The sequence below is a fragment of the Sitophilus oryzae genome, unplaced genomic scaffold, assembly GCF_002938485.1.
Source record: "Sitophilus oryzae breed Bouriz unplaced genomic scaffold, Soryzae_2.0 scaffold_1307_pilon_pilon, whole genome shotgun sequence".
Classification (NCBI taxonomy): domain Eukaryota; kingdom Metazoa; phylum Arthropoda; class Insecta; order Coleoptera; family Curculionidae; genus Sitophilus; species Sitophilus oryzae.
This window is the reverse complement of record NW_022145957.1, coordinates 984,190-1,002,159: the sequence shown is the minus strand read 5'-3', so window position 1 is coordinate 1,002,159 and position 17,970 is coordinate 984,190. Positions and strand designations below refer to the sequence as shown.

At 31.6% G+C, this 17,970-nt stretch overlaps 1 protein-coding gene across 1 annotated transcript in view; it reads right to left on the bottom strand.

The window, feature by feature from the left end:
• Positions 1 to 17,970, bottom strand: part of LOC115874880 (odorant receptor 10a) — a 56,996-nt gene that overhangs the window by 23,884 nt on the left and 15,142 nt on the right. Inside the window, exon 3 of the mRNA XM_030890178.1 lies at positions 10,161 to 10,260. Coding sequence (XP_030746038.1) covers positions 10,161 to 10,260 — 100 coding nt within the window. The remainder of the gene's footprint in view (positions 1 to 10,160; positions 10,261 to 17,970) is intronic.

Below are 17,970 nucleotides of genomic sequence, written 5' to 3'. Positions count from 1 at the left end.
TGCCATGCTACATTCATTTGTCCAAGGGACTCCATTGACATATAGTCAGGGCTTCCAAGCATCCTATCATTCTGTATTAGGAATTTACAGCATTTGTGTTTATATCACAGGGCTGCTAAATAGAGCTTGGGAAAACTGGTGGAACTCTGAAAATTATTAAGGAAAACTAATATAAGCATATAGTAATATGTTTTTACTCTAGCAACAAAGTGATATAGAAAAATAATGTGTCATTGGATTGAAAATGACAGATTATATAAGTACAAATATAGCTAATGTTCATGGCAAAGTCAACTTGACAGGTTTTTTTCGTTCTTGAGACATCTCATTCACTAGCACTGATTTATTTTATTTTGATTTTATTCATATATCTCAAAATAAAAAATACAAAGTCTTAAAACGCATAATGTAATCAAAAGTAATAGGAAATTATATCGGAATAACATATTTTGTAATTTTCATTATTTTTATTTCGATTCTTTTCCAAATAATTCTGAACCAACTAGGTGGGGATGGGGAGTTGGTAAACACTGGAAAAACAGACAACTGGCCCAAATCCACAAAAACAAAAACAATTTTTTTTAACATTTTAAAAACATACATTTTATTTTATTAATAAGTAGGTAAGTGTGTTTTCTGCTCAAAAGTGAGAAAAGCTCCTTTGCTCCTCTTCGGTTTTTAAAATTGAAATCTTCTTGATGAAATTCTCTGGCAAAGATCAATTCTAGAGGGCAGTGCTACTGCTTTTATTTCAGGCTCAGTTTCTTTACAGGGTTCTACTTCTTTATTTCCCACATTGATGTACCTGTAGAATTTGATCTCGAATAGGCTACAATTTTAAGTCACGATTTTGAAAAACTCTAAGACTTCCTGATTGATTCAGTTCAGCTGACCCAATCCCCTGTGAAATACATTGTTTTAGTTTTCAGGTATATAATTTCTTATGCTAATTAGAGTATTGAACTCCTCTTCTGATAGAGCAGCAAACCTCTAAGCCTGTGTATACGTGTTTTAACTGAATGAACTATTAATGCCATTAAAATCTGTTGCATTTCCTTTTAGGTTGTTATATATCACTTTTTCTTTATATCTTTCACATTTGGTATCTTGAAATGATAAGCAAATGCCATGACTCAAACGAAAAAAACCTAGACCTGGGCAGTGTATATAAACAAGTTCTGAGGGTAATGCTATGTTAGCGGTCCATACAAGAATACCTGGGATTTCCAGACGTATTTCTATTATTTTACATTATCTAATCTAGTTTTAAACTTTGCATTTAACTCTTTCCTCTGTTGTCCAATTTTGAAAGTAAATTAATTTTAGCACAATTTAGATACAATTTATATCATTTCTATTCCCAAGATATCCATCAAGTTGTTTCCATGTCAACTGTATAGCTCAGTACAAATCTGTCAATCTTTTAAAAGGGGAGCTCGAAAAATAGTTGTCTACGCCCCTAGTTGTCAATCTACGCTACCGTATCCTTAGTATACACTTAGATCAAGACTATTTAAATTTACCTAATACTATTCTTTCTCTTCTGCCACAATAAATAAGCATTTCTATTAGCTATTAATATAAGAATAGTAAAACCATACAGGTGTATTCCTAAATAAGCACATTTCAGGGTGGTGGTATTCTGACCTCTGCATCACGTCTATATGTGAGGTTTCCTTTGCAAAAAGATGTTAAAAAGCGTGCATTTTCTTTTAAATCTTCCTCTATATTATAGAAAACTTCAAACTCCTGTTCACCGTACCTCTTTCCCCACGGTAGTAAAGGCTCTTAATCTCTGATATTACGGTACGAAAAGAGATAGTGGCAAATACTGGAAAATTGAGGTGGCTCCAAATTCTTTTAAAATAACATTTTTTTTTTAATTTCCTTTCAAATTTTAATAACTCAGTTGGACTTATTTGAAAACATTTTGTAAAAGAGAATTTATTAAGGTTTCCTTTTATTGAGATCTTACCAGCCCTGAAAAATATTTGCATTTATAAAGTCACCTTGTATAATAAAAATGTTCAAACCGAACAAACAGATGTTTATTAAAATTATAAGTGTCTCAGAGAAAGACGTCTTACAATACTTATTTTACAAATTGGTGTTTATATTTAAAAGCAACTGACGATTATACTGATGCAAATTGATTAGTTAGTTATGGAGTGTCGAAAAGAATATTACGTCACTTTAGTTAAAAGATTAACCATTTAAATTTTGTCAAATCCAATCTTTTTTTAAGCTCTAATTTTTTAAGCTAACACCTGCCCATCTTTCCACCGGCCCACCGGGAATTTCCCCGTTTTCCCATATGGCCCATCTACCCCTGGAACTAACGTTGATATTTGGATAAAAATTATTGTCTGGGAGTTTTTTGATATGAGAAATTTGATTTTCATGTCAATATGTCTCCTACTTGTAGAGGGCACTTAAATATTTTTTTAACTGGTTTGAAGAGTAACGTCCGTACTTGTATAGAACTACTGAGTAAAAAATATACATTTACGGCGTTTTTTACGTAAGAAAAAGCCTCTTTCTAAAAAATCTCTACGAGTAATGGTTCTGGAGATATTTGGAATCGAAATTATCAATACCTTTCATCATTGATATAAATTAAACACGTTGACTAAATACCGTATGATCGAAAAGAAACGGCGTTCAGTTGGCTGGGAAATGACGATGGATGACATTTCCCATATAAATTCACATATAAAATGACAGCGATCTTCATTTCATAGCCATCGCTGACGCCGTTTTTTTTGAAGATACGGTAGTTATTAGATTGAAATAATAAATGTCAAATGTTTTTGTGCCAAAAGTTCAACAGAAACTGTTTTGTTTTTTTCTGAAAGAAAAATGTATGATTAAATTTAAAAAAAAGTTCCCAAATTTATCATTTCAGTCAACTGTCTACTCAACAAACGTTTTTAAATATTTTTATTTGCAAAATTGAATTGAAATCTTTGAAAACATGAATACAAATCGGACCACTCTATATATGAACTAAAAATTATATACATTTATCATTTTAGACATATTTAATTTATGAAGCAAATTTTAAATAAAAATTTCTAAATAATTGGTTTAAAGTAAGTGCACGAATATACTTATTTTATTGATATTAATGTGTCTACTAATTTGAATAGTTCATAAATAACAAACTTAAAACAACGAAATTATTGTAAAGCCTATTCGAAAGCATGATCAAACTTTATATTTCAGAGGTTTCTACAGAATAATGCATTTCTAGATCATATTTTGAATAGTAGGTACTTAAAATATTTGAAAATATAGTTATTATAATTAACTTTTAATATAAATGATAAGGTCATAAAAGTATAACAATTACTTTTGAAGGTCTAGTATATGAATCACTCGTTTTACGCGGCCTATTTATACACCGTTTCGAATATCGTCAGTGAAACGTGATAACCTGCTAACTCCATTTTTTACATTAATAAGTTTTTTTATACCATTAGAAAGAGAAAAAAATACTCTATAAGTAGGGAAAGCAAATACATTTTTTCCCATTAAAGAAAATTCGCTATTTTAACTCAATAATATCTGCTAACTCCCAGTGATCTGAAATAGCCACCGAAATGCTGCTATCTCCGTAATTTCCGTTACGATCACGCTAAAGCAAACACACGGATTCTTACTCGTGTGTTTCTTTAGGACAGTACTTCGATCCAGGATCGCACTAGGCCAAAGGGGCCCGGGTGGCAATGTAAAGGGGCCCGTGTGGATTTTTTTTGCATATTTTTTCGCCTTACGTTTTTTCCCTATTATATAAAATATTTTTAGGGGTAGTATATATCGACCCAAGAAACACGATTTTGAGGTTTTTTGCGCGATTTTTTTTCCTTGAAAATTTGGATTTTTTTTTAAATTTTGGAATTTTTTTTAATTTTTAGTTTAAAAACATACTTTGTAATATGGCAACATATGTAGGTAGTAGATTAAATTTACAAGAAAGAAAATCCAATGATTCTCAAAATTATAGCAAAAAAATGGAAATTTTAAAAGTGAAACAACTCGGTTGTTTTGGATTTATTTGAAAAAACGGTAAAGATAAAATATTGTTATCGACGCCTATGATCCTTATGATAGGCAGTCATTTTCACGCCGTGCCTGCACCCCGTGACCGCTGATGTTTGCGAGTAGCGGAGTAGTAGGCTTTGGAAACAGTCGAATTTCAGAGTTTGTTGATTTCGGCCGAGAGAAGACATTGTTTGTCAAGCTAGTTAGAATTACATTTTAAATATCAATTTCTCTTAAATATATTAATCTCCCGATTACATCAGAAGTGGGATGAGTTTAATCCAGCGTTCTTAGGTCGTTACGGCGTATTTCTGACTTACTGACGACTATTGACTTGACTTTGACCTTTGACCATATCGTTTCGTAAATGCGTCGGTTTCGAGGATCTATTCGGTCGTCTCAGATACGGGTACCTGTCACATTTCGGATACCGTCGTCGGATCGGCGAAGCGCGAAAAGAAAACCGGAGGGATCATTCTGCTAGCTCTAGTGCTCGAAGATAATAGCGAAAAAAAAAGCAGTGCTGAAAAGAAGCGTCATATCACCTACATAAATTCTAAGGTAGTATTTTCATACAGTAAAAAAGTTGTCATGGAGAGAGATTTGAGTTTAAAGTAATTGTTCGGATTTTTCGATTTCGGATTTCGGTGATATGAATCGCCTCGTGGTTCAAGAGGTCTCAAAGAGTGGGCGCTACCGTAGTCGGTTGATAAGGGTCGATTTCGCTTGCGAAATGCGAAAGAAGATGGCTGCGAACCTCAGCACAAACAGACAGGTTTTCACGTAAAAAGTAAAATTTTATTGTTAAAATTAAAAGTTAAATAAATATCTATCTATGGTCCTCTTGAGGAATAAAAATTCTAGTTATGTGTTATTTAGTATATTAGTTATGTTGAGTATGTGTTATTTTATTCTCATTAAACTTCTTGATCAAGCCGAAACGTGGAACGGTGGTTTTCAAACATGATTTTTATTTTTATGCGTTGAAATATTTTGTTGAGCTTTTTAATTAAAAATATTAAACAAAAATCGAACAGTAATTTAATAATTTCATTGTTTATTGCGTAATAAAAAATATATCAAGTATATACAGGTATATTTAAGACATTTTATGTGGAAAGGTAAAAAAAAAGTCTTCAAAAGTTCTTCAGTTTTTCAGAGGTACTCTATAGATTGTTTCATAAATGTATAATTTATGTTTTTCATATATACCTACATTTTTTTAATTATACCCCATTTTACTTATTACTTATTTTATTACTTTAAGTTTAGTTATAGATGTTATTAATATTTCAGCTATATTTTTAATTTACTGAAACTTTCAACTTTAGGTAGTCTAGTATTGCTCTGTCAGTAATATACTAGGTATTACATGAATGGTACTTGGTAATTATCTTTAGTGATTAGAAATACAAGAGAGAAATAGTAGATATGTAAAATTTAAAGTTGAACATTTATGAAATCAAACGTTTATTAAGGAATATTAATTTATTATAGACACCTCATAATCCTTCTAGTATACAGGCAGTTTCGATCTAATATTTGAAAATTCATTTTAAGATGCTGTTTTTAACGTAGTCTTTAACAAAGTTATTTTGTTTTCTACCTATTTATGTAGTTGAATAAATACATGGTTGTAGAAAAGTTAAGCAGGTTCCAAACGTCAGGTTTTGCAAATTCACTTGACAATTATATCAAAATTTCACATAATTTATAAGTATTACATTAGTTTTTCAATTATTATAATATAATTTTAACCACCTCATTATATTTCAGAGTTTTTCAGTTTAATTCAGGTATTTCGCCAGTATTTCAGGAACTTTATCTTTGTATACGCCATAATTAATAGCAAATAACCCTTCGAATAGTGTTGTAATAAATTGACACATTGTGAGTGTTAAAATAGTTGTGTAAAGTTTTGTAGAAGATGAGAACGAAGCGTTTATTAAAGTACACAGGGCTACTTTTTAATAAAAGCGTAATTTGTTTTAATTAGAAATAAAAGTAAATGTCCAGATGGGTCAAATTCTAGGCGCCAGAGTTCTATTATATAGTAGCCTTGTTAGTAGATTTCACAATACGCTGTAGATATCTCGAAAACAAACTACTAAAGCACGACATAAAATAAATATTCTCGGAAATAACATATTGTTTCGGTAAAAACATGTTTAAATAGTTTTTAACAAAAATGTCTAATAGTTAATATACAACTAGCAAATCCGATTATCTTAATCTTATATAAAATGCATACACTTTTCATATTATGCGTAAACAAAAATAAATAAAGCGGTAATATTATTTTAATTCAAAATACATAAACTAAGCTACCTAGGTATGTACTTAAATCTTTATGCGACGTTGATATATGAGTTTTACAACCCCGAATAAAGTAATCATTTAGATAAAATATATATATTATAGATATATGAGTTTTACAACACCGAAAAAAGTAATCATAACCCTTTTACCTAAAGAAAACGAATACTTTCAATATAAACTAGCCATATCTCACTACCTAAATACTGTTGGACATCCACGTGGAATGGGACAAGTAGATAGAGAGGCAAAATCTCTAGTAAGTGTAACAAGTTGCATTACGATATCTAGGTTGAAAATGTTTCAAACATTCAGTTTGGATTGTGTGGAATCTAAGCACTAGGAGCAAAATGAGCGTATCTGGACAAATTGCGTTTATCCCTCCGGGCGTAAATGATAAAGTCGGCGTTAGCGAGTTTCGGCGTAAATGAGTAGCGAATTATGCGAAATATCAAGCGGAATAAAAGAAAAATTGGATGCGTAGCGAACTATATTCAGCGTTAGATCTACTAAGGATCTGCTAAGGATCACTGCCACACAGCTAATAGGATCCAATCAATCTCCAAGATAGACAGGTTCATTTGAATTTCTAAGCAGCTGAGGATTGGTTGATATGAAGTTAGAAACATCCTATAATGGCATGCAAGGTTACAGAACAAGTACTGTGGAATAGCTAGGTATGGGAAGCTATGGATTTGGTTATGGTAGATTGAGACCTGTATTAGGATAGGAAAAAGAAGGAGTAGGGTTAGTTCTACCCGGTACTCTCTTTTTTAAGGTATACGTTAGTATGATAGCAGGAAAAGGCGTATGAGTTTACCACCTGGGCGCTTTGTGAGTAGGGCGGACAAGACTTGCGAATAGGGATGGGTCCCGGTATTCGGTCTGGTTAGTTCGACCCGGATTGCTCTCTTTTCCAGTGGCTGGAAAAGGCGTGGGCCCATAGTTAGATTTAGATTTTACAATTTAGATTTATATTTTAGAATTTAGGTTTAAGATTTTAGAGTTGAGATTTAACTTTATTTTGTTGCACGCAGGCTGCAGATTGCGTGTAACCTAAGCGTGTAACACCAATATATAATAAGTAATTCCTTTATTTTACCTTTTGAAATTTTCTTTTGTCCCTGAAGAATTTATTTGTCCATCATGAGTTTTTGAGTATTGTTTCTGAGTGAGTTACGATATTTTATTTTTATTTATTTAAGTAGCAAATAAGACGTAGCTCCATTATGAGCAGTGAACAATCTAACTATATTTTTATTTCAGCTTTTAAAAATGTCCTTTAAATGACTCTGATTATGTTTCTCCTTTTAGTGTGTTGTAATAATGGTAACAATTAGCTGATAAAGTTTTGTCAATTGGTTTTGTATCAATTGTCTAGTATCAGCAGCAAACAATCTAACATATATTTTATTCCAGCATTTAAAAATGTCCTTTAAACGATTCTGATTATGTTTCTCCTTTTAGTGTGCTGTAATAATGGTAACAATTAGCTGATAAGGTTTTGTCAATTGGTTTTGTATCAATTGTCTAGTATCAGCAACAAACAATCTAACATAATATATTTTTATTTCAGCATTTAAAAATGTCCTTTAAACGAACGATTCTGATTTTTGTCCTTTTAGTGTGATGTAACAATGGTAGCAATTAGCTGATAAAGATATGGCTCAGCAGCAAAAAAAAAACTAATAAATATTTTTATTTCAGCCTTTAAAAATGCCATTTAAAAGGTTCTGATTATTTATGTCCCTTTAGTGTGATTCAGAGGAGTGAGGACACTCAAAAGTCAGGAATGGCCGAATGTTATCGACGCCTATGATCCTTATGATAGGCAGTCATTTTCACGCCGTGCCTGCACTCCGTGTCCGCTGATGTTTGCGAGTAGCGGAGTAGTAGGCTTTGGAAACAGTCGAATGTCAGAGTTTGTTGATTTCGGCCGAGAGAAGACATTGTTTGTCAAGCTAGTTAGAATTACATTTTAAATATCAATTTTTCTTAAATATATTAATCTCCCGATTACAATATTATGTTTCTTTTATCGAGATTTACCAGCCCTGAAAATATTTGCACTTATTTAAGACTCATCCTGTATAGAAATCCGGGAGCTACCCTAATGCAAGGTAAACCAATGCAATGCAAATACCATAATGCAATGCAAAAGCAAATATTATTAATAAATAATGAACTAACTGAAATATAATAAATAATACCTATAGGGGGGGTATAATAATAACCTATAAAGGGGGCCCGCGACTACTTACTTACTTGTACAAGAATTTCTTATACCTAAATAATACCTAAATACCTAATCAGTTTTATTTTTTTCAACGTTTTTTCACGTAAATGATGCATAATTTTTATAAAAATTAAAAAAATAAAGAGTAAAGTAATAAAAATTTAATAAAATCACGCACTGTTTTCTAAGCTCGGTCTACTACCGTTGTATAAAAATTAGGATAAGCATGGAAGGATTCTACCATATCTTCTAAGAATTATAAGTTTAATTTTTAAATTATTTTCATATTCATTAAGTCCAAAATGCTGCTACTTCAGTTCTTTAAAAATGCATTAAAAATTTATTCGCTTTTGAACTTGTATGTTTTACTTCTAGACCGACGATATTATAAATATATGGTTATGAATATCATATTTTTTAAATTTAATTGATTATCTGTTTGGGTAATATTCAATTCCATTTTCAAAATTTCAAACAATGAAGGTTGCTATCTCCAGAAGTATATTTTTATTTCTTAGTTCTGCAAGACGAATATCTGCTATTGTGTCCCTATTGTGTCTGAAAAAAATGATGTAACACGAAATATTGAGTTATATTGTTCCCCAGCAAATAAAATTCTTATCTCTTTATCATATTAACGCATGAACATTCTTCCTACATGTGTACATATTTTTTGTACTGGTTTTTTGCTCTCCTATAAAATTAGGAATAATGGAGTTAGCAGTTTATCACATTTCACCGACGAATATACACTTTTGATACCAGTAACTTATTTTACGCGGTTCACTTATCACTGCGCTGTTTTATTAATGCCATAGGAAAAGTTTATATGTATGTAACTCAATTCTAAAAAAGAAATCAACGAGTTATCGAGTTGTATCATACGATGGAGAAACGGCAACATATTGCTCACATTTGGCCGGAAACTGCCACACATGCGCAGGTGCTTGATCAAATTAAAGAAATTGCTTATTTAGTAAATTCGTTGCCTGGAAATGGATTTAAGTGATTTGCATCAGAAATATGTAAAATACCCACTTGAATCAGATAATGTTGAAATCACCGAAGAAGAATTAAAATTATTAGAAGTGAAACTGAAGATCTATATGAAGATTTAGTTCTGGCCCGCAGATAACTCTTCATAAATGTCATACCATAGCACATGATCTATGAAAATTAGAAAATTGAAGAAAGAACATTCATATTTACTTATCATTGTAGTAATGCTCTTAGAATTAATTATAACTTATTATTAGAATTAACATAACCTCCGTCTAAAACGAAGGATACCTGTATATTTTCAAAAGTAGTTTTAAAGATAAGTATATAGTAGTTATTATGTAGTAATTATAATTTATCATTAAGATTACTTAATAAACATAACTGTTAAATAAATAAAAGCGAAAAATATGCTGTGCAAATTCTTGTTATTTTTTGTTGTAAACGATGAGAAATGGTATTTATCAATCAATGAAATTGTGTTATATTTGGATAATATAAATATAAAAAGTAAAATTACATTCATACAACATAATTGTTAACATAATACACACATAATTGTTACCTGTATAATTTGAATTAGAGTTGTAGCAAACTGCAGAGAGGTAATACAATAATCCAGAAGAAATATGGTTTTAAAACAAGCGTTAAAGTCCTTTACCCATCTAAAAATATAGTTAATACGATTTTATCTTATTAATACTATCCCAAGTAGCATTTTTAGACACAAAAATGAAACAAAATATCTGCTGAGAAACATTACAAAACAGTTTCGTCACATTTTTGATACATATCTTTCGTTTGGAATATAAATCGCTTTTTGTTTCGAAACATTTTACCAAAATATGGTTTCGCTACACAAGCTATAACAATAAAGACTTTAATGTCACAAACTTTTAAGAAACAGATGTGGATTACATTTACAAAGATTTCGTACCCGTTTTGTGCCTGAAACGTTTCCATAACTTATTTCATATTCTGTGAAATATGAGAACATAACTTTACTTTATTATTTGGATTTTGTTCTGCAGTTTTTGCATTTAAGCATTCTTCAAGTTTTTATAGTACTGTTGCGGACCGGTGTGGACCTAACCTAACAATATGGCCCGCCCTCGGGTGACCTTAACAACGCATAGACACCGTAATGATTCATTCGAAGATTCGAGAAGTATCCAGTTCTACTGGAATGGAGTAGTACATACGAGAACAATCGAAACCTTCTCTATGCACCTAACGATCTATGGACTATTCTAGTGTTCTTTACCTGTCGGTATAAAAGCAGACGCCGGTGCCTAAGAGAGACAGAGATAAATAACCGATCGACGCGTACAGTTACAATCGCCGCGCTAATTCAAAATAAATTTCTGTTAGATAAATAATTAGATAAATTGTAAATAAGTTATAAATAGTTCTTTAAGTTTTTTAATTGGTATTGTTTTTGTTAATTAGTGTTAAATAAATAGTGTTTAAATAAATTGTGACTTTCTATCCACACGGAACCGACGAGAAAAACGCAAAGGTGCGTATTCATTATCCGCACGAACGAACGAACGAACGAATGTTCGCTAGTGGTATGGACGGGGACCGCACGATAGAACCACACGAGAAGACCGCACGCATTTCTTCATTCGCGCGCCAGTTCAAATCGTCAAGATATTGTTATAAACCTGTTTTTTTGTTTATATACCGTCATTGAATTATCGCTAAGCAAGTTACTGTGAAGCAGTGCGTAAGGAGTCGGGCTAGGAAGCGAGAGACCGGAGTTCGAATCTCGGCCGGGACATAACGTTTTATTTATTTTTTTAAATACTGTTGTATTCTATAGTTTATTTTTGTAGTATAAAAAAAAGAACTATTTATTCTGTTATTTTTTAATCTCCGGTATTAATATAAATTGATTGTTGGTACAATACCTCATTTAATATAAAATAATAGGTATTCTACTTTTTGTAATGTATCGGGCCCTAATTGTACCTAAAAGTAATATATTTTTAATGATATACCAAATTGTAAACTATTTAATATTTCAGTTACTTAAAAAGTTAATTTGCATTGAATAATTGCCTACCATTAAAGGAAATTTGAGCTATATAATCCTTGATGGGCATATTCTGGGTATGCACATACTTCCTCTAAATTTTGGGTTTTGTTCAACCGATTTATTCTCAAAACCTGAAACATCTACATATAAAAAGAAGCACAGGTAACTTATTATAATAAACTTCACCCTTGGAATTACTTCCACTAATCATAATAAACTTCACCCTTGGAATTACTTCTATCACAATTACAATACATTCATCTGCATTGGCATTTCTACTTTTCGATGGGAAACAATAAACTTCCCAATATTTTTTAAATGATGTAACAATTCCTCTTGTGGTTACTTTTCCATAGATATCCTCAACTCTGTCCTCATGTGAATTCAGAGGCAATAAAAATGAAAATTATTTACCATAAACATCGCAAACTAAAAACCGAATAAACAATTTTATACCGAATATAGAAATAAATTTAGTATTTTTACCTATTATCGTCCAAATCCATGTTAATATATAATTATTATTCTTAAATATATTTTTGGAACTGCTGGTTTTAGTAATTATTAAATTAAACGAACTAAAAAGTCTTAAAAATAAAAAATTCTTAACCATAACCTCAAAAATGCAGATCTCCTGTCAACTTTCTTTATTTTTTATTTATTCCTCATTTTCCTAGTGACGTCACAGGTGGTATGCGCGAACTGAACGAAATTGGAGCCGCTATCGATCATACCGTGTATTCTTTGTACCATGACGTCTAAACGCCTTTGATGTACCGACTCGAAGCGGATGGTCGAGCGCACGAACGAACGAACGGCCGCATGCGTTCGGTCCCCGTCTAAATATACCGCACTTTCATTCGTTCGTTCGTTCGGATAATGAATACGCACCTTAAATCTGAAAGCGCACGCAGGCGAACGCCTTTGATGTACCGACTCGAAGCGGATGGTCGAGCGCAAGACCGAACGAACGGCCGCATGCGTTCGGTCCCCGTCTAAAGGTGCGTATTCATTATCCGAACGAACGAACGAACGAACGAACGAATGAAAGTGCGGTATATTTAGACGGGGACCGAACGCATGCGGCCGTTCGTTCGGTCGTGCGCTCGACCATCCGCTTCGAGTCGGTACATCAAAGGCGTTCGCCTGCGTGCGCTTTCAGATTTAAGGTGCGTATTCATTATCCGAACGAACGAACGAACGAACGAATGAAAGTGCGGTATATTTAGACGGGGACCGAACGCATGCGGCCGTTCGTTCGTTCGTGCGCTCGACCATCCGCTTCGAGTCGGTACATCAAAGGCGTTTAGACGTCATGGTACAAAGAATACACGGTATGATCGATAGCGGCTCCAATTTCGTTCAGTTCGCGCATACCACCTGTGACGTCACTAGGAAAATGAGGAATAAATAAAAAATAAAGAAAGTTGACAGGAGATCTGCATTTTTGAGGTTATGGTTAAGAATTTTTTATTTTTAAGACTTTTTAGTTCGTTTAATTTAATAATTACTAAAACCAGCAGTTCCAAAAATATATTTAAGAATAATAATTATATATTAACATGGATTTGGACGATAATAGGTAAAAATACTAAATTTATTTCTATATTCGGTATAAAATTGTTTATTCGGTTTTTAGTTTGCGATGTTATGGTAAATAATTTTCATTTTCATTGCCTCTGAATTCACATGAGGACAGAGTTGAGGATATCTATGGAAAAGTAACCACAAGAGGAATTGTTACATCATTTAAAAAATATTGGGAAGTTTATTGTTTCCCATCGAAAAGTAGAAAATGCCAATGCAGATGAATGTATTGTAATTGTGATAGAAGTAATTCCAAGGGTGAAGTTTATTATGATTAGTGGAAGTAATTCCAAGGGTGAAGTTTATTATAATAAGTTACCTGTGCTTCTTTTTATATGTAGATGTTTCAGGTTTTGAGAATAAATCGGTTGAACAAAACCCAAAATTTAGAGGAAGTATGTGCATACCCAGAATATGCCCATCAAGGATTATATAGCTCAAATTTCCTTTAATGGTAGGCAATTATTCAATGCAAATTAACTTTTTAAGTAACTGAAATATTAAATAGTTTACAATTTGGTATATCATTAAAAATATATTACTTTTAGGTACAATTAGGGCCCGATACATTACAAAAAGTAGAATACCTATTATTTTATATTAAATGAGGTATTGTACCAACAATCAATTTATATTAATACCGGAGATTAAAAAATAACAGAATAAATAGTTCTTTTTTTTATACTACAAAAATAAACTATAGAATACAACAGTATTTAAAAAAATAAATAAAACGTTATGTCCCGGCCGAGATTCGAACTCCGGTCTCTCGCTTCCTAGCCCGACTCCTTACGCACTGCTTCACAGTAACTTGCTTAGCGATAATTCAATGACGGTATATAAACAAAAAAACAGGTTTATAACAATATCTTGACGATTTGAACTGGCGCGCGAATGAAGAAATGCGTGCGGTCTTCTCGTGCGGTTCTATCGTGCGGTCCCCGTCCATACCACTAGCGAACATTCGTTCGTTCGTTCGTTCGTTCGTGCGGATAATGAATACGCACCTTAAATATACCGCACTTTAATTCGTTCGTTCGTTCGTTCGTTCGTTCGTTCGGATAATGAATACGCACCTTAACAGTACTATGATTAAAAAATCAGAAGGAAGAATATATGGTGAGTACACACACAGATATTTTGCTTATGCGATTTTATAATAATTTATTATACGCATTAGAGAGATGATTTGTTTTAGGAATAAATGTGCTAACAGCCACTATTCATACCCAACAGGAGTCCGAAGAAAAAGGTTACCAGCAAACGTTTTTTCTCTTTTCTTCCACAATGGAATACATGTTCTTATGTTTTAATATGATAAGTAAATAAAAATGTTTTATATATTTTGACCAGATGATTTGATTGGCGCTGTTGACAGGTGACTAGTTCGCAATTTCTACACAGAAAGCGCTAAATCGAAACATTTTGGAAACAAGGTTTGTATTTATTGTCGATTTTTCGAAAGGCGAGTTTCTCTCTTTTTAGACACAAATATGATATAATATAGATGATTTTTGTCCAATTCCACGTCAATTTGAGAAAATAATGAACTAAAATTCCGCCATGTTGGCAGTGATAGCTTTTTTGACTAAAAATAAATGTTTTTATCGGCTGTTGAGCTCATAAATTCATAAGAACGGGTTCTACTTATTTTAATTTATAAATTGTTATTTTTAGAACCATGATATAGAAATAAAAATAAAAATCTATATTTCAAACAAAAATATATTGTAGCTACAAAAAATAATGATATATAGGAGGAGCATTAAAATGAAAAAATATGAAAGTATATTATTAAATTAAACGATGACTTTGCTTTTGCCAAACATTTTTTGTGCGAGAGAACCTAAAAATTAAGATCTTAAGACAAAAAAAAATATGGCGGAGGTCGACATTGTTGATGCTAGTTTTCATTTTGAAATCCACACGCAGACTATTTTAGTTTGGTATTTTGTTTCTTCACATTTAGAAACAGTGGCTGCTGAAAACGGAAACATCTTAGACACAAATTGCAGAAAATGTTTCGAAACGTGTCCTCCAAAACTATTCAATTTTGCATCGAAACATTTCAGGAAAGGGCTAGTGCCACCACATTGGAAACACATGTAATAAAGCCATATATAATATATAGGTTTGGAAAATGTTTCGTATTTGTGGCATACCGTTTCCATTTTGTGTCAAGAAACAGAGATAGAATTAATAGAAACATTACCTAAAATGTGTCCAAAAATTCTACTTGGCAAGTAGTATTTTTGGACACATTTTGGGTATGGGCTTGCATTAATGAAAATAAGCCGAGACGAATATTTTTCACTATAAATAAATACAGGGTCGCTGTTATGTATGGAAACGGTCGATTATTAGGTCAAATATAGGAGGTACCACAAAAAGCTAAGTAAAAAAGTTATAGGATTTTTAAATATCTATTAGCGGGTAATAAATTTAAGTATACAGGGTCGGTCATAAAGTCGTGGCACATCAAAGTTTCATTTTTTTTAAATGGAACCCCCTGCATATTATTGCATATTTCGGTTCTTCCTTTAATTCGAAGCAAAAATTGAAATACACACAATGTACCTCAAACCAACCATTTTCGAGTTATTGACTTTTGAAAATATCACTTAAACAATTTGATTTAATTAATTTAGATATGTTCAGTTTAATTTAACGATGTCATTCTGCCGAAACTGTGATACTTAAAAATATTTGACATTAGTTCTCAAGTTATCATTTATAGATGTATAAAATGAGAGTATATCAAGTCTGGAAATTACAAAATTTTCGTTTAACATTTCATTTCTTTAATTTTTGTACATTGTTAATTATGTCAATTATTAAAATTGAAGGAAGAATTGAAATATGTAATAATATACTGGGAGTTTCATTAAAAAAAAGTTTGATGTGACACAACTTTATGACCGACCCTATATACTTAAATTTACTAGTAGCCTTGTATATGAATTTTTAAAGTAGCTCAACCTAAGACGTTTATGGATGTAAAGCACCAGATGGCGGGGCGTATTTCACAGTCTTTTACTACAGAAAAATATTTTTTGTTACTCTGAATTTTGAAGCGACCAATAAAAATAGAGAAAATAAAAATCGATAATTTTCGGACCGTGCGAATTGGTTACTAATCGACCAGATAATTTTTGTCTATTAGATATGATATAAAAGCTGGTAATTATACAATTCGACCATTGTAAATACCCGACAAATTCCGCAAGGCCGACGAGGCCGATGCTTTTCACTGATAAGAAAAAAAAATGTTTGTTTAGATAATTTTCGAGATATTTTTTCTTCTGAATGCACATTTTTAAAGTAGTTTGTATTCTTTGTCTGCTGGATCTATTATACTGGTCGCACGTATCGAAGTTCTGTTTCTTCTACTTTTAAAAAATGTTCTTATTTCTTTAGAGTTGTTGTGGTTGTAGTGTAAAATTAGATTAATTTTATTAAGTTTAATTATAATGTTTAGTGTAGAATACCAGAAATAGTTTAGTAGTGTTTTTATAGTTTATTTATTTTGTAGTTAAGTAGTAGGTGAAGGGATAATTTGGTTATTTTTTCTTTTTGTTTGGTTAATTAGTAAGTTTATAATTTTTTCAGTGTAAAATACAAAAAGTAGTTGTGTAGAGTTTTTATAAGAGATTATGTATATATTCGTTTATTTTGTAGATGAGTAGTAGGTGAAGGTATTTGGGTATTTTTTCTTTTTGTTTTTCTTCTAATTGTAGTAATTCTATTAAGTATTGTGATAGATACGCTATATATATTCCTTCAACTTCGTTGAAAAGTGCGTTATCATATAATTTTGGTTTTCTGGTAGTAAAATATACGAAAAAAAAAATCTGATCAAATTTATTTTAAATTAAATTAATCGAGTCTTATTAATCAAATTAATCTAGTCAAATAAAAATAATAGTTAGTTTCTAAATACTATACAGGATGAGTTTCCTACGATGTTCTCTATTGGTATCTCGGAAAATACTGGAGATAGAGAGTCGGTTAAATGGGGAAAGAATTACAGTTTTGTGAGGTCATAAATAAATATGCGCCTTTCGGATTTTTCGGAGAAGTTCAAGGCTTACTAGATATTTCGAAAAACACAAATTTTGGCTATTTTAAAACTTGTCGCTAATTCCATTATAATCTACCGTATGATCGAATAAAAACGGCGTCAACGATGGCTATGAAATGAAGATCGTTGTCATTCTATATGTAAAATTATATGGGAAATATCATCGATCGTCATTTCATAGCCATCGCTGACGCTGTTTTTATTCGATCATATGGTATTTTAGACAAAAAGTTTTCAGATAAAAGTTGTAGATAATCACATACCTAATGAGTTTGTGTTTTCTGTTTTTTTTTTCTAAAGCCTGTCATTTTTGACATACGACACAAACATTATGTTTTTTTTAAATGGAAATCCTAGTTGGCCATGACTTCATAAAAAGCGCCATTCTTTAATCTTTTCAGCGATATAGGTATAATATGTTTTCTTTCGAAGAATTAGAAGTTATAGCCAATTCTTTTCTTTCTTGGCTAATTCCCATACCAATAATACCATGCCAACTAGTTGGCATCAAAAATGTAAAAAGTTTTATGTTTTCAAAAAAAATATCGTAAAATTCGTAAGCACTCAATTTAGAATAAAATAATCTAAGAATGAAATGATTCTTTTATAAACCTGCATTAAATTAAATTAAAATAGGTATGTAACTTTTTTTTTTAAATATTAATT